Here is a 26,785-nt window from a genome sequence, read left to right as displayed (position 1 = left end):
AAGTTGTTAGAATAACTTTTCTTCGAAGAACATATACCCATTCCAAATACATTAGGATAAAATTTTATTGGCATTAATTATATTTATATAAAATTAAAATATTATATATAATTATACATGCAACTCAATAACAATTTATATTAGTTATTTCTAAATTTAAAAATTATTATATTTTAAAATATTGCACAATACGAGTTTCATAAATAAAATCGGACCAAAAAGCCAAAAGAAAGGTCTGGGACGAAATGACGTCGTTTCGAAGACGTATTTAAATTTGACAATTGAACGTTTTCCATTTGGGAGCAGAGTTGAGAAAGAAGAAAACCTCCATAAATGTCGACAGTGTACGTTTTGGAACCGCCGACGAAGGGGAAAGTGGTACTTAACACGACGTATGGGCCAATAGATATAGAACTATGGCCAAAAGAAGCACCAAAAGCTGTAAGGAATTTTGTTCAATTATGTCTCGAAGGTTACTATGATAATACCATTTTTCATCGTGTTATCAAATCTTTCCTTGCTCAAGGCGGTGACCCAACCGGCACCGGCACTGGTAACAAAAATAACTCTTTTTCAGTCTATTTCAGCTGTCAATTTGATTTGATTTTGTTTAAAGTTGGTTTACTTTGAATTTCCGATTTTTTGTGTGTAAATTTTACTTTGAAATGGTGATTATTTGATTTAATTTCGATTTTTGGGCTAACAGGAGTTTAGTTTATGTAATTGGACTTCTCAAATAGTTAAAATTTGATGATAATTAGTAGTAATTACTAGAAGGGCTAATTGGAGGTTAGGCTTCTTAGGAACTTCAAACTTTATTTATGCGTTTCATTTATTTAGTGCATGAACTGAAATTGTTAGTGATCTTTTGGTTTCAAGTATAATGGGTGATAATACTTGCATAAAATTCCGCATAAGCAAGATAGGGGGTGTTTGGTTCAGAGTCTAGGAACTAATAATGTAGTGATTAGTTCAATGAGAATTAATGACATGGTATTGTAGTTTATGTTTTGGTGATACTACAAGGTGGTTTTGTTTGCGTTAATGTGGGTGGTGTGGAGAGAGAGAAATATGAGAGTTTTTGGAGGTAGAGTCGAGTTTCTCGCAGTTGAGGTGTAGTCTCTGTTCCCTTATTTTTTTCTGGAAACTAGTCTTCATACCCTTATTTTCTTTTTCATGTAATAAGAAAGTTCCTTTTCGTATAGAGGATTGGATGGACTTTGTAGATTACCTTTTGGTATATTACTTGTATACAAACCAGTAGGGGAAGGATCTAAGATTGCCTTTTGGGAGGAATTAACGGCATGTCAGGAGAGGTGGGAGATTCCTTGAATGTTGGGGGATTTTAGTATTGTAAGATTTTCGGAGGAAAGGTTGGGTTGTTGGGAGATATCCATGGCTGTTGAGGAGTTTCCAGAGTTTATTGATGATCATTTTCTTATTGGTAGGTATAACTTTGTTAGGTTCCAATTTCACTTGGTTAGGTCGGAGGTTCAATTTCCAAATCTTGGTTGGACAAATTCCTTGTGTCTACTTCTTGTGAGGACCCAAATGTGATCTAATTCCCTATTCTGCATTGGGCTTTGATCGTTTTCCTATCTTACTGGTCGATGGTGGAAGGGGTAAAAGGATGAGATCTCCTTTCAGGGCTTAAAATAAACCTCAGAAAATGCAAAATCATTCCTGTTGGTGCAGTGGATAACATTGATTTGCTTGCCCAAGTTCTACAATGTTTGGTTAGGGTTCTTCTTACTACCTACCTTGGTTTACCTCTAGGCGCGGTGAGCAAGGATCTTGGTGTTTGGAATTCGGAATTCGGTTATTCAGAGGGTAGAGAAGAGGTATGGCAAAAAAGATATTTTTCCAAAGGAGGCGAGGAAGTGCTTAGTATGAGCATTTATAGAGTATTCTTACATATTGCATGTCCCTGGTCATCGCTCCTACCTAGTACTATTGTTATAGGGAAGCTAGAAAAGGTTGCAAAGGAATTTTCTTTGGGATGTGGCGGATGGAGCAAAGAAGTTTCACTTAGTTCAATAGCAGACCATGACTTCTCGTAACGGCATGGAGGGCTTTAGATTAAGGACTTGAAGGTGTTTAACAAAGCACTTTTGGGTAAATGGTTGTGTAGATTTGGAGTTGAGGGAGATGTCTTATGGAGAAAGGTGATAGTGGATACATACGAAAGGGGATGGAGATCAAATAGGATCACCATGCCTTTCGGGTGTGGTATGAAGGGGGAAGCCTTTTATGACGACATTGGTTTTAAGGTCGGGGTTGGGAGTTAGTTTGTAGGGGCATAAGTGGTGTGGAAGTTTGGTGCTTAAGGATGAATTTCCGATTTTGTGTAAGGTACCTTGCCAAATAGATAAGTTTGATCAACAATGTAGGGGGTCACAAAGGGATGAGTATTTTAGAGCAGTGCGAGCCGTCGGCAAATCTGATGCTTCGGGTTTGGAGTGGGGGAATAACAAAGTGTTCTCATTATGTCCTTTTATGAGAAACTCCTGGTTAGGGCGCAGGAGAGGTTCCCATATGGTTTTGTTACCTAATGTACCGAGGAAGGTGAGTTTCTTCACATGTTTAACTACTAGAAGGGTGATTTTGATGATGAAGACTCTTACAAAACGAACGGTTGTCAGCTTGAGCTGGTGTTTCCTTTGCAAAATAGGGGATATATCTGATGGTTTGGCATTTCTTGGCTAATGCCAAGATCTATGGAGTAGTGGAGCTAGAAGAAGGCACAACATTACTCCTTAGAGTTACTGTGGGTCGGCTGGAAAGAGAGGGAACTTTTGAAGGGGTGTAGATGAGCTTTGCTCAATTGAGAAGTAGTCTTCAATCCCTTCTTTTCGTGCAACCACGTAGTTCCTGTTTATATTATCGGGTATCTTTCAAAGAGAACCATATTTTGTAGGTTTCTCCTTTTTTGTATAAGGCCATATTGACCTTGTTATTATCAATGAATACTTTTACCTAAAAATTGTTTTTTACTTGTATAGGGCCAGTTTGACTGTTTTTGAATGAAAATACTCTTGATAAAAAAGAAGACCATTAAACCATCTTAGATATGCGTAAAATCGCAAAATTATGTCTTTTAGGCTGAAAAATCTCTTCTTCCTATCTAATATCGGTAAGCATCTTTATACTTATTTCTAATATTTATGGCCCAATAACAACACACCTGGTGAAATCCCACAAGTGAAGTCTTGGGAGGGTAGAATGTACATAAACCTTATCACTACCTCGTGGAGGTAGAGCAGTGTTGTGAAAAGCGACCAAAAGCGCGAAGCAAGGCGAGGCACAAGCACGGCGCTTTTATGCTCTGAAGAGAGATGCTGCTAAAAAAGTGAGCGCTTCAGTAAGCGAAGCGAGAAGCGTGCTTAAAGAGAAGGCGACAAAAAGCGCGCTTAAGCGTTGTTAGGTTTTTATTTAAAATTGCTGTATAACACAGTTGTCTGTCGCCACTCAAACATTTCCCTCTTCTTATTTTTTCTTCTTTTGTGACTCAAGCATCTCAACATTATTGTTGCGACTCAAACGATAAGTTCCTCCTCTCTTTTCTATTTCTTCTCTGGGCTCTCTTTCAGCCTTTCAGTGACTACTTCTAGGGTTTTCTTTCCCCTATTATGCTCTGTTTCTTTTTTTCTCTACTTATTTTGGTTTTGCTGGTTGCATTTGCTTAATATGTTGTGATTATGAGGATTATTGACTATCTTTTATCTACTTTGTTATTTAAGAATTGAAAGATTAATCTGTTATTTCTATGGATTTCTTGGTTATTTATATATGCATATTTAATATTTCTTTATTTTTGTACTAAACAACACTTTAGTAGAAAAAAGTGTGCGCTTCGCTTCATGCTTCGGTGAAGCAAGCCCTCTTTGCTTTTTTCCGCTTCTTGCTCTCCAAAACACTAAGGCTGAGAGGTTGTTTTTGAAAGACCTTCCGCTCAGATGCAACTATTCCAAATATAAAGAAAAATATATAGCACATCACAAGAAAATAATGTTAAGTCTACCAGAAGGGAACAACAACAACAGTAAAATGGTGCAATAATTGAAACGCAATAAACAGTCCACTAGAATAGATTATTCAAAATAATAATAAATATCGATGGGGTCCAAACAAGAACTACACTTATACAATTAGTATCTGTCAAACATCAACCACCCTAAGCAAGAGCGCACTACACTACCTACTAACCTTCTACTCTAATTGAAACACCAAAATGTGGGTGCATATTTTGGTCAAGGTTTCCATTTTTTTCTGAACGGGAAGGATATCATTGATGTTAATATGTTTCTCCTACATTTTGTTCATTTGTAAAAAGTGGGAAAATCAGTACAAAAAATGTAGATCGCTACCTTTAAACTTTTATAGGCTCCGCTCTCCACAAGTTCATTTGTTTGCTGATGATATTCTTTTGTTTTCAGAAGATAGATGAAAAAGTAGAGAAACATTTTGGATTCAGGAACTTATATCTCGATTCTTCCAAATACATTTGGGTTGTGCTTCTCTTTAATAGTTGTACTTTGGGGCTTGTCGAAACCCTTGTTTTGTCTTTCCTACACTCCAACTCAAGCTACTGAATCCTGACATAAAATTCTCTTCAGTACCCAAGGGTGTGGTCTAGCAGTCTATAAAGTGGGTAAAAACCTTGAAGGTCAGAATATAAATCCCAGCAATACTATGCGATTTCTTTTCATCTGCTTAAGCCTTTGTTATTAGAGTTACTCGGTACATGTACTAGTAGAAGATAGTAGGTACCTGGTGAAATAGTCGAGTGCCCACAAAGTGGTCCAGATACAACCGTTATAAAAATAATATGAACTTTTCTTAATCCTCTTTCAACCAATGTACTGCTTGATCTTAATAACATATAGAAATACACAAAGTTACCAATTTCAAAAAAAAGAAGAGAAAGCGTTAAGCTCCAAGAATGGACACTTGGCCCATTTAAAGAGAAACGATTTAGGTCCAAGAATGGACTCTGTCCTCACTTATCTAATGGCATTATTTCTGTTCTGTTCCTTGCGGTAGTTGTCTAGATCTTAGATAAAATCTTCTTTCAGTGTGGAGTGAAATGAAGAATGTCAACTTCACTGAAAGCTCTCACTTATTGAGTTTATCATTAGTTTGGTTTCTTAAATCTTCTTTTAGCATGCATCGGTAGAGGTGATTGCCATGAACTCATGCAGGTGGTGAAAGTATATATGGCGGTGTGTTTCCTGATGAATTTCACTCCCGTTTAAGATTCAAACATAGGGGTTTGGTGGCATGTGCCGGTGCAGGCACACCAAATTCAAATGCTAGTCAATTCTTTATGACTTTGGATCGTTGTGACTTTCTCGACAAGAAGCATACAATCTTTGGAAAAGTAACCAACTTGTCTCCCTACAACAAGCACACTACATCTTATCAAAACTTTTAACTTATTTCAGTAAATTTAAAGTTCCATTCCCTTATTTGCAGGTAACTGGGGATTCAATATATAATCTTATTACATTGGGTGAAGTTGAAACCGGCAAGGATGATCGGCCTGTTGATCCTCCACCTAAGATACTCTCTGTAGAGGTACCTCGATATCTGTTTGTGCTCTCTTTCACTGCCTGATGTTGAGGTTGTGTCTACTCTTAAATTACATACTCATGCTTGACTTGAGGCACATCAATTTATTGGTGGTATAACCAAAGTAGTAGTTATATAGACTCTATGTTATTTAGGGCTCATTAGTTTTCACTTCGTGGGGGTCTGCATCTAATGATTCAGACCTAAGCCCATTACGTGCATTTTGTTTTTACTTAATAAGTATCTCTTAATAGGTCCAAATACATCTGACGACTTAGATCTGTGAAAGAGTCTTAATACCATTCAGATTTTATAAGTACACTTTTATTTCTCTCTCAAACTCACACTCTTTTTTCTTTTTTCTCTCTCAAGACAACTTTTTCCTTCCTTTTCTTGCAATTATCAATCAATTAGTCTAATATTTTTCTCTTGAACCAATAAATTATCAAATCCTGTTTGGGTATTCTCGAATTCAAGTCTCCTTCTTTATTATGTTATTTTTTTTTCTTGAAACAGGTAACTTTGTATATTACAACAGAAAATAGGCAGTACTGAGCCTTATTTACAATAAGGTCATCAAATTCAGCTATCTGATCTAGAATTGAGTTTAGTACATCAATAAGGGAGATAGTTTCATTGGAGTATGATTGATTACACCGAAAACACAGTAGCAACAAGCAATTAAGCTGACATATTGCATATTGTTTTCTATACTATCGAAACATCTGGAATTCCTCTCCTACCAGATTGCCCACCAAGTTTTAGCAGAGACAATGCTCTTAGACTGCATTCCAGCTTCTTCCCAACTCTGAATGGCTTCGGTGATCTTGCTTGGCACGAACCATGACATGCCCTTGAGATTTAGGAATATCTCCCCAGCTGGCTAGTTACTCTACAGTGTAGAAAAAGTTGGTTAACTGTCTCAGCAGTTTCCCCACAAACTAGGCACCTTGAGCACAATGAAATCCCTCTCTTTATTAGGTTGTCTTGGGTCAGAACTGCTTCCTTAGCCAATAACCACACAAAACATGATACTTTGAGGGGCATTTTGGATTTCCAGATTCCTTTCCAAGGCCAGTTACTTGTGAACTGGTAGGAGTTGTTCAACCATTTATAAGCACAATTCACCTTGATAATACCTTTTTTGTTGCCCTTCCACCATAAAGTATCCTGACCACCCTCCAATTCATTGAGTGGACCAATGGTGTTGTAAAAATCAGCAACACTCTGAATCTCCCAATCATTTAAGCGTCTTCTAAAAATGAAGTTCCACCCTTGAGGAGACCAGTGATTAGCTATGGACTTGTGCTGGTGTGACACTCTGGTACTAATATCTAGAAACAAATTTTCTAGCCTGCCAGCCTCTTGTCATACATCCACCCATCCAGAAGTCAGTTCTTTCCCCATTTGCCACTTTGATCCTTATATATTTTTTTAAAATCATCCCACAAGGATCTAATGGACCTCCATACACTTACTTTATAAGGTGTAGTAACAATTTTGGTCATCCAGTAATCTTCCTCTTCATGCTTTGCACTAATGACTTCCTTCCAGTAGGATTGATTTTCAGTGCAAAACCTCCGCAACCATTTCATTCTGAGAGCCTTGCTCTGATTTTTCAAGTTCTTAATACCCAATCCTCCTTGTCTCTTACCCACTGTTACAACATCCCATTTGACCAGGCTATAACTCTTTTTCTCATTATTTCCTGAGAGCATCTCAGGGGAAGTGCCTGAGAGCATAATGGAGTGTATTATCACTTATCAGTATAGGCTTCTGTTGCGGAATTAGGGTTTAAGAAGACCAACAAGATGTCCACAACTTAAGCGAAACAAAGACGAAACAAAACACCCATATTTTGTGAGAAAACAAAGAGAAAGAACAACATTCAAAGTAGATATTCTACCATCAGCAAGTACGTTTCATTCTGATGCTTGTATTTACAAAATCCAACAGCCTCCTCTTTTTAAATTTGCTTTGAGAAATGATTATTGACTTTCTTATTTAAATTGTGTATATATGATGTTAAAATATAAATAAATTATGCACATTCATATATTGAAAAACAACTGTTTTAATCATCTAGTTTTCAGAACTAGATACAACATCTTAATCATTCGGAACCACAAATGTCTTAATCTTAATGAAAACAAATGAGGGCCTCAATGGTATTTGGAACAAGTCATTTTACTTATTTTCATGTGGTTTACCTGACTATATTGTGCACTTTCCACATCTGTTGCCAGTGCGCGTCTAATTTCTCATGGTTTAACTAATTACATATATGTTGTGATTGCATCAATATCCAAACTCATAAAGCCAACCTGAGTTCATTGGGTTAGTGGTCAATATTGACATCATTTTAGGATAAAAACTTTTGCTGCGAAGATATTGTGCAATTCAGGGTCTCAGAATAGATAGCTTGCTTTTACGTATAACTTTCTTCTCCATTTAGTTTGGTAATGTAATGTTTGCTTTAGTTTCTTTGGCCAAATTTGAGTGAACTTGGACATACTACTCTAGGATCTTTATCATTTGATGATAACCTGGAACCAATCTAGGTCAAAAGGATCTTTTTAACATTCAGAATATTTTTGTAGGAATTCCATTTCTGTGTTCTGAGAATGAAACACTTGGTTATTGCTGAGAATCAAGAAAGAATGTAGGTTGAGAAAGGGATTTAGAATTAAAGCATCTTTCTCCACTGTAAATTATGATGAAAGAACGTGGAATGAGCGGAGGGTGGAAGGGAAGTGCCTGAAATGTTTTGCAGATATGCTTATAGAAATTATGGCATGGTTCAGATGGGGTTGAAGTGTCCCAAGAAGAGGATACATCTTTAAAGGAGTAAAATATGAAATGGAGGCATTCTGTGATTTGTTTGCAGCGATATGCTTATAGAAATTATGGCATGGTTCAGATGGGGTTGAAGTGTCCCAAGAAGAGGATACATCTTTAAAGGAGTAAAATATGAAATGGAGGCATTCTGCGATTTGTTTGCAGCCAAGATGGCAATGATAATGGAACAGGAGGCCCGAAGCACATGAGGTGGTGGATGGGTCGAATGGGCGTTTCTAGACTCTAGAGGAACATAGGATGGTATTTTTTATTTTATGAGCTTAAGGGTGATGTCCATTGTTGAGCAAACCAAAGGGACACGATCATTAAATTTGTCATCTCAAAATGATCAGAAAAACTTTGAACGGGACACTTTCTGGAATCTACATAAGACTGTAACTTCTCTACAAGATCTGTGGGATGAATTGGTATGAAATGCGGGAAAGTGATAGCTTCTGTGGGTTATTATAGCTTATGTTGTTACCATTAGATTTGTGAAAGAAATAAGAAATAACCATAGAAATTTGGAGGAAATATCAAGTGATTTCTCCAGCTTCATTTCTAATTGTGACGTCACTGATTTCTCTTGGGTGCAAAGTGTACATGAAACAATAGAAAGCGGCTTCACACATCAATAGAATTTTGATTTCTAGCAATTGGAAAGAGAAGTTCCTGACTCTATTATATAGGCATTGTCAAAATATATATTCAGACATTTGTCCTCTAATGGTAGATAGTGGGGGGGTAATTGGGGGTTATCCCAGAGAACATATGGTTACAACACATTGATTTTAAGGAGTTACTTATTCATGATAATGTTCTTTTTAAAAATAACAAAATCCACCCCTATTTATAAGGAAAATCTATCGCAAATAGCATGAGATTTAAATCCTACTTTCATGGAAATGATAAATATTAAAATCAAACTAGAAAAACAAATAGAAAATAATGTCACACTTCTTCCCAAAACTACCTAAGAAGAAAAGGAAACACCAAAACTCAAGCCTAATGCAGCCCCTTCTTGGGTATCAATTGCATTGCACATCCTTTTCAGCCTGTCTTTGGGCATGAATTCAGCCCCTATTCGCAGCCTTGGCTGCAATTTTAACTCTTTTCTTGGGTCGCATGTAAGTTCCTTCTCTTGGTTTTCATGTTGGCCCAATTTTCCTCCCCTTGGACTTGAACCATGAAATATGTGTAGCACTTAGCCCGCTCTTCACCATAATTGTTGGGCTCATTTTTGAGCTCTTCTTCCCCAATAAGCATCTTATGATTTCTCAATGAAGCCTGTCAATCTTAAAATGCAAGTAGGCCAGCATCGATGCTATCAATTATGGTCAGTATGTAACCAGATGTGTATCTTTTTTAACTATTTTATTCTCTGTCTTTTGGTTGTCCTCTACATGCTTTTCTGTGAATTTCTCTTGTTCCCCACTACAGCATCAATTGCCTTCTTTGAATTTCTCTTGTTCGCTTCGGCTCTTTTGTCTTAATTAATCTTCTGTGAGAACTTTTTCCATTTCTCTAGCTCTTTATTTCTTATATTGTAAGACGTGATTTGATTAAAAAAGGGAAATGTCATATTAATGGTAAATTAAATGAATCTGACTATGCTTCCACTTCTTTTATTCTTCTTCTTTTTGTCACAAAATTTTTTATTCTTTAATCTGTGGGAATTCTCTCTGTTTTCTCAATTGTATCTAGCTTAGGAGATGTATTTTTTTTGCAAATTTTGCTTTAACATTCTTATGTTTGGGCAGTCTTAGACTTGTAAATCTTCTACTGCCACTGGATTAGGTAATAGTTTAATGTTTAATTGCTTAGCTTATTCTTTGAATCATTGGTAGGTATTATGGAACCCTTTTGAGGATATTGTGCCAAGAGCAAAGCCTGCAGAAGCTTTGCCTTCTGGAGTTGCAACTGAGAAGAAAGATGCAAAACAGAAAGCTACCAAGTAAGATCTTTTTCCTGACTTCTAAGTTCTAACTGAAGCAGTTATCTAGAAAGTGAAACATCTTTTCATCAATATCTTATGTTTTTACCAAATCTTTTTCTGCTTCACTCAGAAAGTTGAACTTGCTTTCATTTGGAGAAGAAGCAGAAGAGGAGGAGAAAGAGCTTGTAGCTGTGAGTTCAAGGATAAGAAGCAGTCACGATGTCTTGGATGATCCACGTCTGCTAAAGGATGGAAAGCATGATCAAGCTTTGGTAATGCCTATATTTTTTCTATGTTTGCCGTGATATGCCAACTCTGCATCTTCTCTATCTACAGAAGTAGGCAAGGGCTCTACCCCTATAGCTGCAATGTAATTTTTTTTAATTAGAGTCTTGGTAAGGAACTTACGTATATAAAGACATTCAATTAGGTTATTTGTACCTCATTTTGTTGCTGATACATTGTAAGCAATGGAAGCTCAGTTCTAGTTTCATCAAAGCTTTAGCCAAGCAGAATTGAATTGGTCTGCATAGGATAAAAGGGAAGAAGGTAGGGGTATGGTCTGTGTACACCCCACCCTCTCTAGACTCCACCTGTGGGATCACACTGGTTTTTTTTTTTGTTGTTGTTGTAGGATTAAAGAGGCACCTGATGTATTACTAGTTTTTCCTAGTATCTGGGGTCCCTTAGCCTCCATGTAGAACATTCCTTTACTAGTTCATCACTAGTATTCGTTTTGTTTTTTTGAGATTGGACAAGTATTATTTTTGTTAAGCTCAAATCATATGCTTTCCTTAAATAGAGTTAAGAAGCACTAAGATTGCATCCTAGTGCCTCAAATATCTGCTCTAAAGCAGATGCTTAGTATAAATCCATCTTGGAAGCATTACATAGCCCATTTCACAATTTGATCCACGCCATTGTAAAGCTCTACTCAATAACCTATGGTTCTCTTTTCCCAACAGGAGAGGGGTAAACTTCATTGATCATTGTGTAATAGCCTGAACTTAACAAGGATGATTGTATATTAACCTACCTGTCATTGTTGTCACATTTGGTGTCTTATGTATTAGACTTTGGCTTACTACAATCCAACTTCACAAAATTACTACAATGTTGCTCTAATATGTACAATGCTACTTTATGTTCTAAACATTTCCTCCAGATTTACCACAAATAGCTCCGCTTGGATCCTTTCTCGTCTGTTCCTTGTAATATTTTATTATTAAAATTAGATACTCTTTGTTCACAAAAAATATTGGTAATAATTGTGGCTCCCATTCCATATTCAACCGCTGTCATATCCTATTTGAATCATTGCATGGAGGTGCAATCATCATTATTGTTGTGCTGATTACAGTTTTGTCCCCTATTTTGTTCCAAATGACTTCCCCTTCAACATCTCAAACCTTAGAATTGTAAGATAATGCGTGTCTCTCTCAGCATCATGGTCAACACATTTGGATTTTGTTGTCATTGTCATCTCCTGAATCAGCGTTACTTTTGGAATTTTTGTTAAGCAAGCTGTCATAAGCACCAGATTATTTTTGATGATGTGTTCATAGATCGTATATTATTTAGATGAGGTTACGGTTTCAAGTCATGCAAACAGTGTCCTGCAAAAATGCAAGCTAAGACTACTTCCAATAGACTCAATGTGGTTTGGCCGATTATTATAATTTGTTTGGCCTGCCTGGATCCAGTGCATAGTGGGAGTATACTGCAGCAGGCTACCTTTTTTCACTACTTATTATGTTTCAGAGTAATAACACAGAGGAAATTTATGCAGGACTCATCTGAAGGAAAATCAACAAGGGATGTGCAGTTGACCATCAGAGAAGCTTTGGGATCAAAGAAGGAAGCGTCTCGTAAAGAATCTGAAGCAGGTTTTCAAGAATCCCTTGACAACAGTGATGAAGATGAGGCTGGCTTTGATGCACGAATGCGTCAGCAGATACTAAAAAGGAGGAAAGAACTTGGCGATCCGACACCCAAACAGAAGTTGCTCAGTGGTAAAAACATCTATCTAAACTCAAAGACTAAAAGTACTACTGAAGCACGTTGCACAATGTGGTCTCGTTTTATTTGTTTTGTATAAACTCGTTTGACCAAGCATTTTCTTCGATTATCTTGAAAATTCAAAGGCATTTTGGGTGCTGCTAGGTATGATTTCATTGTGCGGACTGTTGGTTGACTTGTATGAAATAATGCAGTTTACTGAACTTATTTTATTAATTAAAGTAAATTTTGCTGGTGATGGAGAAAGCTTCACTGTACAAGTGGTATTCCAAAAGGCAGAGACCCTAGACAAAATACGGTGTTCTATGAATGGCACCAGATCTTGTATATAAATTAGAAGCTTATGGCTGCACCAAAATGAAACTACAAATAATAGACTGTTTTTCAAATGGAACAAATCATGTTCTATCACTTCATAACTTCTCTTACTTCTCTTTTCATGTGACTCATGTGTGTGTTAGTAGAACTACATCCCACGTCATGCCTCTTTTGCCATTCCTCCAAAAGCCTAGCCGAACAATGCCTCTTTCACAGTATCTGGTGTTGACATGTTAACTCCAAATTATCTCAAAGTTATCACACCAAAATCAAATAGCTGCTTCACAAGGTTAAAGGAGATGATCCACATCTTCACCGGAGTTCTTGCACATAGAACACCAGTTGACATATGTGTTCTCTTAAATTTAGCTGTTTAGACCACTTAAGTTGGTGCAAAACCAAGTGTATGTTTTCCTCGGCGTCCTGGGAATTCAAACCAAAAAGGTGTGCATAGCCTGCCTTTCCCTTATCAAAAGCTTGTTATGTTGTTTTCTCTAAGAACCTGCCATTTCTTCCCACCCCAACCTCGATGAATCCTTGTTTGTGATGCAATTCGATCAGACTTCTGTAAATTCTGATATCTGACAATCTTGATGGGTCCTCCAAAGCCTCGGTCCCAGTGAAATCTCACTTTTGGCTCTGGATCTGTTAAACTATCATCTCCATCTGGTATGGAACTTGGTTTATTGGGATAAGCGGTCCTCACTCTATTATCCTCACACCAACTATGACCCCCAAAGCAGACTCTCTCCTGTCCTCTAATTTAAATGTGATGCCACTAGTGAACTCTTCTCTTCCCCCCCCCCTCCCCCCCCCACCTCCCCACCCCCCTACAACAATTCTCCACAACCAGCACAGAAAGGGGTAGGAATGATTTTAGTACTATATTTTTCTGCTATCATCTTCTTCTATAGAGCGTGCTCCTCTCTCGAATTTACATAACCACTCTTAGTGCTCCGTTGAAGACATGTAGGTCTTCCAACCTGAGGCCTCCCGGCCTCTATGACATTGTAGCAGTCTCCCAACTAACCAAGTGAAACTTCTCTGGCTTGTCTGGAATCTCATAGAGAGTTGCTTTGAAGTTTTTTCAGATATACATTACACTAACCAGTGTCTGTAACAGGGAATGAAATATGTGAGGACGCGTGACATTGTGCTCTTAATATACTTCCTTGCCCTCTTCCGACAAATATCTTTTCTGCCTTTTGTGATTCTCTTCTTTAGTCTTTGTATCACCTTTTCTATGTTGCTTGGTCCTTGTTACATGCACCTAGGGGAAACTCCAGGTTGGTGGTCAGAAGAGCTCTAACCTTGCAATTGAACAGCTGTAGTAGATTCTCAATATTTGTCTCTTCATCCACTGGGATTTCATTCCCGTTGACAACTTACCACAGATCAGAATGTTTGCACCAAGTAGATTGCTCAAATTTGTACATTTATAGATCTGCAACTAGTTAGTCCTTGCGCATCATAGTTTTACATGTATAGTTGTATACAATTCATCCACTGGGATTTCATTCCCATTGACAAGTTACCACAGATCAGAATGTTTGCACCATGTAGATTGCGAAAATTTGTACATTTATAGGTCTGCAACTATTTAGTCCTTGTGCATCATAGTTTTACATGTATAGTTGTATACAATTCATTTCCCACGTGGATTCATTTAGTTAAGCTTTGCCAATTTTCTTTCATTTTGCACGTGTCAAAAAGAAATTTAATCATTCGTCATTTATTTTCGGTTTATTCAGAGAACAGGAATGCAAGAAATCGTTCACCATCTCCTTCAAGGTGCAGGTCTAATCTTATATCTTTCCATGTTTTTTTTAACGTACTTTTAACACATTGCTATATTACAATACAAATGGTGTCTGACATCTAGTTTCGTGAGCAACCGTTTTTGTCCAGTATTTATTCTAGGTGCTACCTGTTAAACTACATGAATATGCTTTTACTCTCTTTGCTATCTTTCTTGTAAGCGATCAGTTTAAGTTGGTGTTTATATGTGGCCATTAAGACTTGAATGGACAGATTGTTAATGAGGTGAGGACTCTTGGAACTGAATAAAATATATTTTAAAGTGCTTGTTTTCCAATAGAGACACAAAGGCCATGCTAAAAATATGTGATCTTTTCTTTTTAAATTTGATTGAAAATTTTGAGGTTGACTTGACAGTTGGGAGTGGAAATTTTTACCAGTACTGTTTTTTATTTTTTTGCCTGATATGGAAAGGTTAACTCACTTAGGTGTACAACCTACTCCCTCCGTTTCAATTTGATTGTCCTGTTTTGACTTGGCATGAAGTTTAAGAAAGTAAAGAATACTTTTGAATCTTGTGGTCTTAATTTAAAGATAAGTAGAAAGTACCAAATTGTCCTTTAATCTGGTTGTCTTAAACATGTTATGTGAAAAGTTGAAATTAAAGAGTTGCCAAAAAAGGAAAGAGACATTCTTTTTTAAACGGACTTAAAAGGAAAGTAGGACAAATAAATTGAAATGGAGGGAGTAGTATACAAGTAACCCCAAAACTCTAAAAAGCCACTTATATCAACCCAGGCAATTTAGGTTTTCAATATCAAAACAGCCCCCGGAAACCCTAAATTAATTCCTGACTCACTTTTTTTTCTGAATCTGGTAATGTTGTATTTTTCAACATTAAGAATACGCTAGCCACTTTTTTTTTTTTAGATGACAAACTTATATTAAATTCAGTAAGGTTGTGAAGCCATAATTATAAAAGTGAACAACACTAATCTAAACAAAAAATGTTGCTATATAGAGACTCCAAAACTTGCATTAGAGCCTCAGTGTCACCTATGCCCTCCTGTTTACACCAAAAAATGAAGAATCACAATAGAACTAAATTTTATCTTCTGAATTCGGTTGCTATTTGCTTCAAAACATCTTAGATTCCTTTCCCTCCACATAGTCCACCATATACAGCCTGGGATCATACTCCATCTTCTCTTTTGTACCTTAGTTCCTCCCCTTCTGTTCCGGCTTCGAAGCATGTCAAGGGTAGTCATTGGCACTGACCAACAATAGTAAGGACGATCTCCCAAAGTTGTTTAGTCACTCGGCAGTGCAAAATGAGATGACTGTTTGTTTCTGCATACTTCCCACATAAGTGGCAGATAGAGCAATGATGTATTCCCCTTCTCTGTAGCCTGTCCTAATTCAAGTGATCTTGTTTGGCTACTAGCCATACAAAACAAGTCACTTTGTATGGGTATGGGTCTTAGTTTTCCAAATGTGCTTCCAAGGCCATAACAAGGTCAGATTGTTACTGAAAAAATGCCTGAGTTCTGTTCTCTCCATCCCAATCTGTCTTGAGTTTGAACAGTTCCAGTGATCTGATTGATGATTATGAGGAACTCAGCAAATTTGTCTGCTGCAGTCACTCAAAAGTCTCCTGTAAGGCTGTAACTTAGGTTCCATCACGGGTTACTCCAAACATCACGATTGCTAGCCCTCTGTTACTGGTTTAGGATAAAGATATCAGGGTATGTGAGCTTAAGGGGGCCGTTACATAGCTAGTTATGATCCCAAAAGGGAGTATTTTCACCATTTCCAATTCTGATGCTAATTTTGTTGCTGAATATTTTCCATAAATTCTTGATAGTCTTCTAGTCACTGACGCCATATGTACTGGTTAAGTTTTTGGTCTTCGATGAACCCTGCCTTTAATCACATTATTCCTCAAGGAATGATCTTCTGTAGTATTTTTCCATATAAGTGGCAGATAGAACAAAGTTGTATTCCCCTTCTCTGTTGCCTGTCCCAAGTCAAATAAGCTTGCTTGACTACAAACCAAACAAAATATGTCACTTTGTATGGGTATGGGGTTTTAGTTTTCCAAATGTGCTTCTAAAGCCATAACAATGTCAGATTGTTACTAAAAATACCTGAGTTCTGCTCTCCGTTCCAATCTGTCTTGAGTTTGAACTATTCCAGTGAACTGATTGATGATTATAAGGAACTCAAGAAATCTGTCAGCTCCCAGTCATTCAAAGCTCTCCTTTAACTTAGATTCCGTCCTAGTTGCTCTAAACTTCACTAGTGCTAGCCCTTTGTTGCTGGTTTAGGATAAATGTATCAGGGTACATGAGCTTGAGGGGGCCATTACCTAGTTAGTTATCCTCCCAAAAGGGAGTTTCTTCACTATTTCCAATTTTGATGCTAATTTTGTTGCTGAATATTTGAGCTGTAAATTCGTGATAGTCTTCTAGTCACCGACTCCGTATGAACTGTTTTTGGTCTTCGATGAACCCTCTGCTTCATATTTACCTTTAATACTGTTTTGTTTTAGTAGCAGGTTATTGATGGTGTAAGTTGAGAAATAGGAAGCTATTTGAGCTTAAATATGAGAACTTTAGTAAATGGATTGGATGGTTGAGGAAAGTCCTCAGGTTTGATTGAAATGATGGATTACGTCTTTCTATATTACTACTTGTATGCTAAGGGAAGCTCCTAGGGCATTGGTCTAGTGGTAAGAGCAAGATGTTGTGTGGGTTAGGTCACACATCATGTGCCGAACCCTTCCATAGACAAAAACCTTGTATTAAATGGAGAAGGGTAGAGGTTCAGACCTATTATCCACCGGGGTTTGACCCATGCATCATTGGCCCTCAGGGATTTCTCGGTTATCAAAAAACAGATTATATACTGAGGGAAAGCCTTGTTTGCTGGCATTTCCTTCTAAAAGGGTGGAAACTGCTTTTGTACAAAATAAAAATGAGGTTATGTCTTTTCTTTTTGGTAAATCTTTAAGCCTCCTTTAGGTGCCTATTAGTATATTAGACTCCTTGGACAACTTGTGGAGAATTATGTTTTGGCATAGGTTCCTTTGAATTGGTATACCACTTGTATACTGGGATTCTTCTCACGAAATTTGTTCAATTATTGCTTCATGGGGAAAAAGAATCACTACATGCTCATTCCATAAGGTATACTGGGATCCCCTTTGCCGATACACTACTTTTCTTGAGTATTTTGTTGCTTGCTATGTGTCCAAGGATCTGTGGTTGACCTTGGCATATTGATAGCCATTAATGTCACACTAAAAAAACTGTGTATCCACTCTTTTGCCACATATTGAACTGTTTGATTTGCAGATTTATATTCTCTTTTGGTGCAGAGATGACTCATGGGAAAGTCCTTTGTGTGATATTTTCTAACATAAACTATGTGCCTCTATCCCTCTAGCATATTTAGAGGCTCATTAGTTGCAGCTCAGTGATCTCATTATTTCATTTTAGCAGGTCTGATGCTAAACATGATGATGACCAGCCAAAAGTGGATAAGTTGTCTCTAAAGAGAAAAGGTATAGGCTCTGAAGCAAGAGCTGAACGTATGGCCAATGCAAATACAGACTTACAGTTGTTGTCTGGCCCTGAACGAGAAAGACAGCTGCTAAAGCAAAAGAAACGAGGACGAAAAGGACACGAAGAAGACGTATGCATCTATTTCTTGTTCTTTGGCTGTCCAGAAAATATTGTTACAATTTCTTTTCTGGTCTGTGTTCTTAAATTTATTGATTGGGAACAAAACGAAAAATAATATATAAGAGATAATGAAGTAAATAAAAAAAAAAGGTCTTCATCTGTAGGATGTGGACAATCGAATGCTTAGATGATATCCAGGGCTGGGAAATACCCCCACCCTTACCAATACACATACTAAAAAACTTTCTTCCCTCTGAACGGAAGAAGGAATTTTTGGAAAAAAGTCCAGCTTCACTCAATGAGATGTGTGATTAGGGATCTGTTTTCATATACTCTCCCATTCTACTTCCTGACCAAAAAAGAATTTGACGATTTACTATTGCACTGAACCAATAGCGATTTCTTCCACTTTTTGTCCCTCTTGATACATGTAGCAATTAAGGTTTTTTTTTTTTGCTGTGGCACTATGGCCAAAATAAACTAAATGTTCTTTGATTTTCTGTTTTCTATGTGTTTTGACTAATTATATGTAATGCTTTATTTTTAAGACAGTCGCATAGTGCACAGGGTTTGCGTTGGATTCTTTCCAATTGGCGTCCGTCCATGGTCTCTGTTACAATTGTTCTTGCATTTTTGAGATGTTATTTAACATCTCAAGGGGGAAGAGAATACTTGAAATAATGTTTTATGTAAATTCTAGTATGTTGGAAAATGTTGAGTTTTCATGGTAATTATTAGAAGACATTAATTAGATTCATTCTGACTTAACTTTGGACTTGTGTGGAAAGGATATTTGTGCTTTGTTCCAAGCAACTTTGCAGGTAACCATTATTTGTATTTCTGCTAGATGCTAGCAAAATTGGAGAAATTTAAGGCTGGACTGTCTGCTAAAGCCAATGAATCTGCTAATGCTGTCAAGGAGGAAGAATTATCTGATTGGGCAGCAGTTACATTAAAATTCACTCCTGAACCTGGAAAGGTATAAAAGTTTATATGTTGTTCCTGGTTAGAGTTACTTGGTCTTAAGGCCGTTGGTACCTTATGGTGCAATTCCCCATTATTAAGCCCTCTACATGCTTGCTTTTCTGGAGTTTCTTGCTTTCGAGAAGGGTTGGGGGAGGGTCAGTGAGAATTTAATAGGAATCAAACTCACTTAAAGTATAAAATGTTAATGACAGAAACATTCATGCTTATTATGTTCTTTGTTCCTTTTTAAATTATTGGTTGTATCGGCAGGACAAAATGTCTCGTAGTGAGGACCCCAATGATTACGTGGTACACGATCCTTTGTTGGAGAAAGGGAAAGAGAAGTTCAATAAAATGATGGCAAAGCAAAAGCGACGAGAAAGAGAATGGGCTGGCAAATCTCTTACTTGAGCTGATCTTCCAGCTGAAGAAACGACGGAATCGCTACTGTGAAATTATTCGGCATTCATTTTGGAGGCTGGGCTGGCAAATCTCTTACTTGAGCTGATCTTCCAGCTGAAGAAACGACGGAATCGCTACTGTGAAGTTATTCGGCATTCATTTTGGAGGCAATGATATTGGTTCCTCTCTTTGTGAACAAAGAATTTTGTACTGGGCCAAACTAGTTTGCTGAAATCATGGCATTTTGATTATCAATATCCTCTTCCCAAAGAAGTTACAGAAGTGCCAAATCAAAATGTTCTCTGGTGTTGTTACTTTGTCTGTCCTGTGATATTTTTCTTTTTTAAAATGGACAGGAAATGTTGTAGCATGGTTTCAATGGAATGTGGAAATGAGTACTTGACAATGTAAATATTTATTGTTCCCATTAAAAGAGGTCCAAGTCTTCTCATATGGACTACAAATATGGCTTTAGCATGTTCTGTGAGTCAGCAGATGAAGCTATTTTTGGACCATATCCTTCTCTCCCTAGACCATGCTTTCATCTCCCCTTTCCTCCATTCTTAGCCACTTTTGTAGGTGTTCGAATCCTACTGGGGAGACTTCTTTTTCTGAGAGTTTGGAATCAAAACAGCCAAAAAAAGTCAAAAATTTTAAAGGACATATCAATTTTTTTTTTTAACCAAACGGGAAATATTGTCAGAAGCAATTTTCTCCTGACAAAAATTAACGCCATTACTCAAATTAAGAACTTAAAAATAGCATTTCGTCCAAAAATTTCTTTTCTATTTTCCTTAGAATCGCTGTTGTGGCAACGATAATGGTCAAAAAATTTGGAAAAACAAAGGAATCTTTCAATCTACACCCGAAGTAGGGCTGGCAAGGGGACGGGGAAGGGGACTAGGGGATGGGATGAAGGGGGACGGGACGGGACGGGGGACTGGGAGAGGGGATTTGGACCGGGATCGGGATTGGGGGGACAAAAATAGGTCCCGTTCCGTCCCACTATATATACGGGATTTGGGGGGACGAGACGGGATGGGACGGGAAATTTTTTTTTGTTTTTAAATACTTATGTATTTGTATTGAAATTATACGTCTTTAGCTAATAAATTTTTGATTTTCAAATATCAAAATAAATTTTCAAATTTAAAGTTTCAATTTTCAAATTTCAAGATTCATGTTTCAAATTTCAAGTTTCAACTTTAAAGTTTTAAATTTCAAATTTGAGAAGTTTAAATTTGTATTTAAATATTTTATAGGTAATGTAAATTGTAAACTTTAAATTAAGTATTTTAAAGTTAGTTTAGTACTTTAGTTAGTTTAGTACTTTAATATATATTTAATTGTATATATTAAAATTAAAATGCAAAACAATAATTGTATAGAAAAAACTTGAACAAAAGTTAAAACCTTCAAATTTATTCAATAGAACTTAGAAGTTACAATTAACAAATATTAGTGGTGTAACTAATCTACGCAACCACCTTCTAGGAAGGGTTCTGTTTCAATAAGTTCTCATATGTAAAACTAATATTTGTTACAGATATTAGATGAGTAACTAATTTTATGCAGCTACCTTCTAGGAAGGGTTCTGTTTCAATTAGTTCTCAAATGTAATCTAAAAATATCTGTTTTCTCCTTTAAAATATAATTCTAATTGTCGCATCATATCGATGGTGATATCCTCGGTGTTGACAAACTTGCTAGAAATTCTTGTGCCTCTAAATCATCATCACTGCATTTAATTTGTATTTTGATCCAACTTACTTGTTTTTTACTTAACTTTAACAAATTGTTATTATTCCTCCTTTCGGCATTGGACCAGTATCTAAATAAACTGTTGTTTCCAAACTGTCTTCCACCAATGAATGTCTATGATCACCAATTTGAAACTTTGCCGCACTGAAAGCAGCCTCTGATGTAACTGATGAAGCTTGAATAGCTAGAACATCACGAACCATTTCGCTCAAAGTTGGAAATGCATCGCTTCACCTACTCCACCATCCTAATAAATCTTCATTGTCATCTTTGATTTCCAATATTTCTAAAGATTGATTAAGATATTCTTCAATATCATCACGGTTAATAGAATTAAGACCAAGAATACCTCGCATATAATTGGAAGTGACAAATCAATCTCAACATTAGAAGTTTGACCAACTTCTCCTTGAAATTTTTTCGTAGTTCTATATTTTTCATACAACAGTTTTGCTTCTACTTTTATGCTAGACTTACACGTTTGACAATTTGGAATTTCTTCCGGTAAAATTTCTAAGGTTTCATAAAAAGTGTCAACAAGGCCTTGCACGCCTTGTAATTTATAAGCAAGATGAAGTAAAGTAGCCGTTAAAAAAACTTGAGGAATATGAAAAAAATATTTTTAAAATTTTTTAATCATACCTTCAATTGCAACTCTAAATTTATCTATTTTTTTATATTTACAAAATTGAATTGTAAGAGCACAAATATATATTAATACAGATGAAATAGTAGGATAATAAATTCCAGAAAACATGGTAGTAGCATCATAAAAGTCTTAAAAATTGTAATAGTTCTTTAGTTTCTTCCCAATCTTCATCACAAATTCTATCTAATGGATCAACATTATGAGCATTAAAAACCATTTGTACGAGTCTTCTATATTTGTAAGCAACCGAAAGCATTTCGTAAAGAGAATTCCACCTTGTTTTAATATGTTTTGGAATTTTTCTAGGTGACAATTTACATAGTAAACAACGCTCATTAAATTCCCTAATTCTAGCAGCATTGTTTGTATGAAAAATCCAGGTAACGGCATATTCAATTTTTACGCTATCACAATCAAATAATGAAATACCATCTTGTACAACTAAGTCTAATATATGTGCAACACATCTAACATGAAAAATATTATTGTCAATTGGACATAATCTAACTTTCGACATTTTAGCAGCGTTTGTATTATTAGACACATTATCTAATGCAATAGACATTATTTTATCTATAATCATGTAATAATCTAAAACACTTAAAATATTTGAAGCTAAATATGCACCCGTTTTTTTCTCTATACATAGTTTATAACTTATAATTCTTTTTTGAAAATTCCAATTATGATCAATCCAATGTGCAGTAATAGTTAAATAATCATTTCCATTAACACTACGACCCATGTCCGAAGTTATAGATACTCTACTATCTAATATGCTAAAAATATAACAAAGAAATTGACAATGTTTACCTTGAAATTCAAAAACATCAAATTTAACAGTATTTCTTGAAGAGCCTCTATAATCCGAATTATAAGTTTGTTGAATATATTCAATAAAATCGGAATTTGAAGGAAACTATAAGGCAAACCACAAACAGAAATCATTTTAGCTAAATTTTCCCGATCTAATTTCGTATTATATTTACGTTGTGTTATTGGACTAGCGGGGTTAAAAGGATCTAATGTTCCTTGAACCAAGTTAGAAACCCCTATCGATGCATTACCGGTAATATCAAATTCATTAATTGACATTTCTTTTTTTCTATTGGCTAATGCTTTAGCTTCTTTATATTGAATCGACACACAAGATAACAAATGCCTATTTAATCCCCCCGTTGGGGGGGCCCACTAGCCGTTGCCCCAACGGATTAAAACGGTAACTTTTTGAAGAAATTTTTTTTAAAAAAAAGAGGGGATGCCGCGAACCGGCCGGTTCAACTTGGCCAGGTCGACCGGGACGCAGGGGTGAACCGACCCCTGACCGGTCCCCTCATCCTCAACCCCTTAAACCCCCTAAACATAAGGGGATGGGCGGGGCGGGACGCGGGTCGGGGCGGGATAGCCTGGTCCCCCTGCCACCCCTAACCCAAAGTGAAGAAAACGTACTAATTCTGCTCAAATGCCTTCCACTTGAAAAAAAATGTTGCTTTCTTCGAGGCAGCAATATATTTAAAATGAAAAAAAAATTATCGTTATTGCTGCCTTTGCAAGCGATTTAACAAAAAAAATTCAACTTTTTACAGAAAAATTGCTGCCGTTCAATTTTAACTTTTTTTATGTAACGACGTCGAAATCACTCTATTAGGAGCGATTTTGCCCTTTTGGTTAAAAAATTAATATGCCATTTTGAAATATTTTACCATTTGGCTCCGGACTTGCTTTTCTGACAGTGGTGTGTCCTTCTCCTTCTTTCTAAACTAGCAGAATCGTGAGATATCAAAAAAAGATAAGTTCCTTGTTGGTAGCTTCCACTTTCCCTTCTTACATATTCACCTCTGATTATACAATATTGGTCTTTCACAGAGGCGGACCCACATGGTGTCCGCCGGGTGCTCGAGCACCCATTAACTTCGTTACGAAATGTATATATCTATGTAGAAATTGATAGGTATTTGTATAAAATTAACATAGAGCTATCAATGAATAAATGATTTAGTTGGCCCAATGACTGCTGGATGGATACTTAAGACTTTTTTAGTGTTGTTATACCAAGGTTCGAATCTCACTGTTAACACATATTTTTTATATTTTCACTTTAGAGCACCCAAAACCTTAAATTCCTAGATCCAAAGAGTTTAAAATAGTATAAGAATATCATAATAATTAATATTGATAAATAAACTTTGTGAATTCAAACGTCTACTAAATAATCATGCTATAACCGTAAACCGAAAACAAGTATGCTCTAATTAAAACTACTAAAATGATGTGTTAAGGAGAGACCTATTGCAATTCTATCTCCCTTTTAATGTAGTTGCTAAGCTAATATACATGGACAACATTCTTTTAATTGATCATCTTACTTACCCAAATTACTTATTAAGTTATTACGCATTAAAATTTTTTTCTCAATTTATCCCTTCAATTAAATACTCTTTGGAAGCTTGAAATTCTTTTAGAAGTTTTAATTTATTTTTTTTTTTTCAAAAGTTCATTAATTACTTTGTATGTATCTATTTATATGCCCTATGAATATTAAACATATTTTTTGGAAGTTTATCTAAATAACCATCAATATCAATAAAAGATAACATAGTAAATAGATTATTTTATTTATAATTTCTTAAAATCATGTAAAACGGAAAGTGATAACATGAGCACGGGAGAAGTATTTTTTAAGCCTTAACCGTCTCGAGCTCGAATTTTTCTAATCACAAAATCTTCTTTGTTAAGAAGCGTTTTATCTTTAATGTGAAACTTTCCGACGTGAATTTGGCTCCTGAATAAACTATATCATAAGTGAAAACTAAAAAAAGATTAAAAAAAAAAAATACTCCATCCTTCTTATTAATATGAGATATAAAAAACTACTTCATCCTTCTTCTTCATATGACACATATCGTTTTTATTCGATAAGAAGCTTAGGGAGAAGAAAGAACTTTAAAGTTTATAATTAGAAATATATCATGACATTATTCTGTATTACTATAATATGATGTTATTAGATGTACAAAAATGAAAAGATAATGGTGTCACTTTCATTTGTAGAAAAGAGTAGCACATATGATTGATTACTTTAGCAAAAATGTCTTAGAATAAATTTAATCAGCCCTAGGGCCCATGACTTATATACCCAAAGTAGGTAGCATGACATAAATTTAGCGCAATTATGAGCCAACTAAAATTTAATTAGTCCAGCATGATATTGGTTGGTTTCACACGAAACTCAAATCCTCTAGTTTTAATTTATTTAATCTACTTTTCTTTTTAATTTGCTTAAATAAATGATCTTTGTTCCTTTTTGTAATTTTTAAATTTTAATTTTTTATATGATACGTCTAATATCACAAGATTAAAAATATTTTACTTTATATAATAATTTAGAACGTAATATTATATAATGTAAATAAATATATATATTTTCAATGGAGTGTTCGTTCACTTTCCAATTTTAGAGTGTAAACATTATTGATTTCAGCTAAACTTCTCGAATAAAATTTTATATGATACAAATTCAAATTAATCAGACTTTAATAAAAATACTATTCCATAAAAGAGTAAAAAAAAACAAAATGATCTTGTATTGAGTTTCAATTTTGAGCGTGTGAAAACATTATGGATTTAGGCCAACCCCACTTTGACTCGAAGGAAATTAGACAAGTGACCGTAAACCACCTTTGGCAAAATTTGGTCCCTTCACACACATATTAGTTTTTGGCTGAGTTGAAACAGTCAAATCATATATACATTTAGATTATATAGAATGCGTGACACATGCTAGCTATATCTTTGTTTGACCAATCATATTCTGCTTTTATTTAAAAAAAAAAAAAACTCAACATAGGAAGACAAATTGGCATTGTATAAATCCTAGAGTAGAATATAATTAATTAATATTGACGTTAAGAAACTGTAATTTAGCTGTGACCGCGTAACAACAGCAACCCCAAAACTGTCGTTCGTTGACATTCATGCCAACTTCACATGCATACTTGCCAACTTCTTACTTCTTCACCTCCTCAATATCGAGGCAAATCTAAAATTTTTAGTAAGCTAAAGGAATTATATATAAAAAAAATGTATATTGATCTTTAGGTAAATAATTTAATATATATATATATATATAGTTAATTTTGTACATCATTGCGCCTTCTTGTAACACGATGCTAACAAATATATTATAGTACATTTTAAAAATATATACATAAAATATTTAGTTTTATGAAGAAATCATGAGTTGACGTGGTTAATACATAAATTCGCTACTAAACCGATATACTACATATGTTAGAAATACTTGTAGCTATTGAAAATTTTTGTGACTCTTCAAGACGTGTTCAATTCTAGTTGGAACGATTCTATAAGAATTCAAGAAGGTTACTCTAACCATTAACTCTATCTAAAGGTTATTATATTCTATTAAAGAGACATTTCGAATTTTTGGTAAATTCATGGAATGTTCATAGAGATCAATATCAATCATCCTAGCTAGGTTGATAAATATGTCATTATCAACCCTTGAATTAAGGAAGGACGGAATTGTATCTACATATTTATCAATAAAGTTATATTTATTCATATTTTATTTGTGATTGCAATTTATTTTGTCACTTTAAATTTGTTGCAAATAATACTCTTTTGTCTCAGACTTCTTTTCTCCAACATGCATGGGTCCGGGCGGATTTAACATATCTTTTTTTAAGGTCTTAGGTTTGAATTCCACAAGAGACAAAAAACACTAGATGATTATTTTCATTTGTCCTAGAATATTGATAAACAGAAATGCCTATCCTTGATGCAAAATGACACAAATCTCATAAAAGTAATTAAGATAACCTGAAAATTACACGATCATCAAAATAATTATTAATCATGACG

General features: G+C 35.5%; 1 protein-coding gene across 4 annotated transcripts; it reads left to right on the top strand.

Moving 5' to 3' along the window:
- Positions 1-242: 242 nt before the first annotated feature.
- On the top strand, positions 243-19,958 carry LOC101251604 (peptidyl-prolyl cis-trans isomerase CYP57). Of its 4 annotated transcripts, none has more exons than XM_004245026.5 (10): positions 243-553; positions 5,202-5,380; positions 5,476-5,577; positions 10,257-10,363; positions 10,476-10,617; positions 12,135-12,357; positions 14,434-14,473; positions 17,944-18,136; positions 18,974-19,105; positions 19,363-19,958. In XM_004245026.5, the coding sequence occupies exons 1-10, from the start codon at positions 334-336 to the stop codon at positions 19,501-19,503; spliced, it is 1,479 nt and encodes a 492-aa protein (XP_004245074.1). In that variant the 5' UTR covers positions 243-333; the 3' UTR covers positions 19,504-19,958. The 4 variants fall into 4 exon arrangements, with proteins under 4 accessions (XP_004245074.1, XP_010325024.1, XP_010325023.1 ...); XM_010326722.4 differs by having other exon boundaries at positions 17,941-18,136; XM_010326721.4 differs by having other exon boundaries at positions 14,434-14,479.
- Positions 19,959-26,785: the final 6,827 nt, after the last annotated feature.

Source organism: Solanum lycopersicum, chromosome 8, assembly GCF_036512215.1.
Source record: "Solanum lycopersicum chromosome 8, SLM_r2.1".
NCBI lineage: Eukaryota > Viridiplantae > Streptophyta > Magnoliopsida > Solanales > Solanaceae > Solanum > Solanum lycopersicum.
The sequence above is the reverse complement of the archived record's forward strand: the minus strand, read 5'-3'. Positions and strand labels throughout refer to the sequence as shown.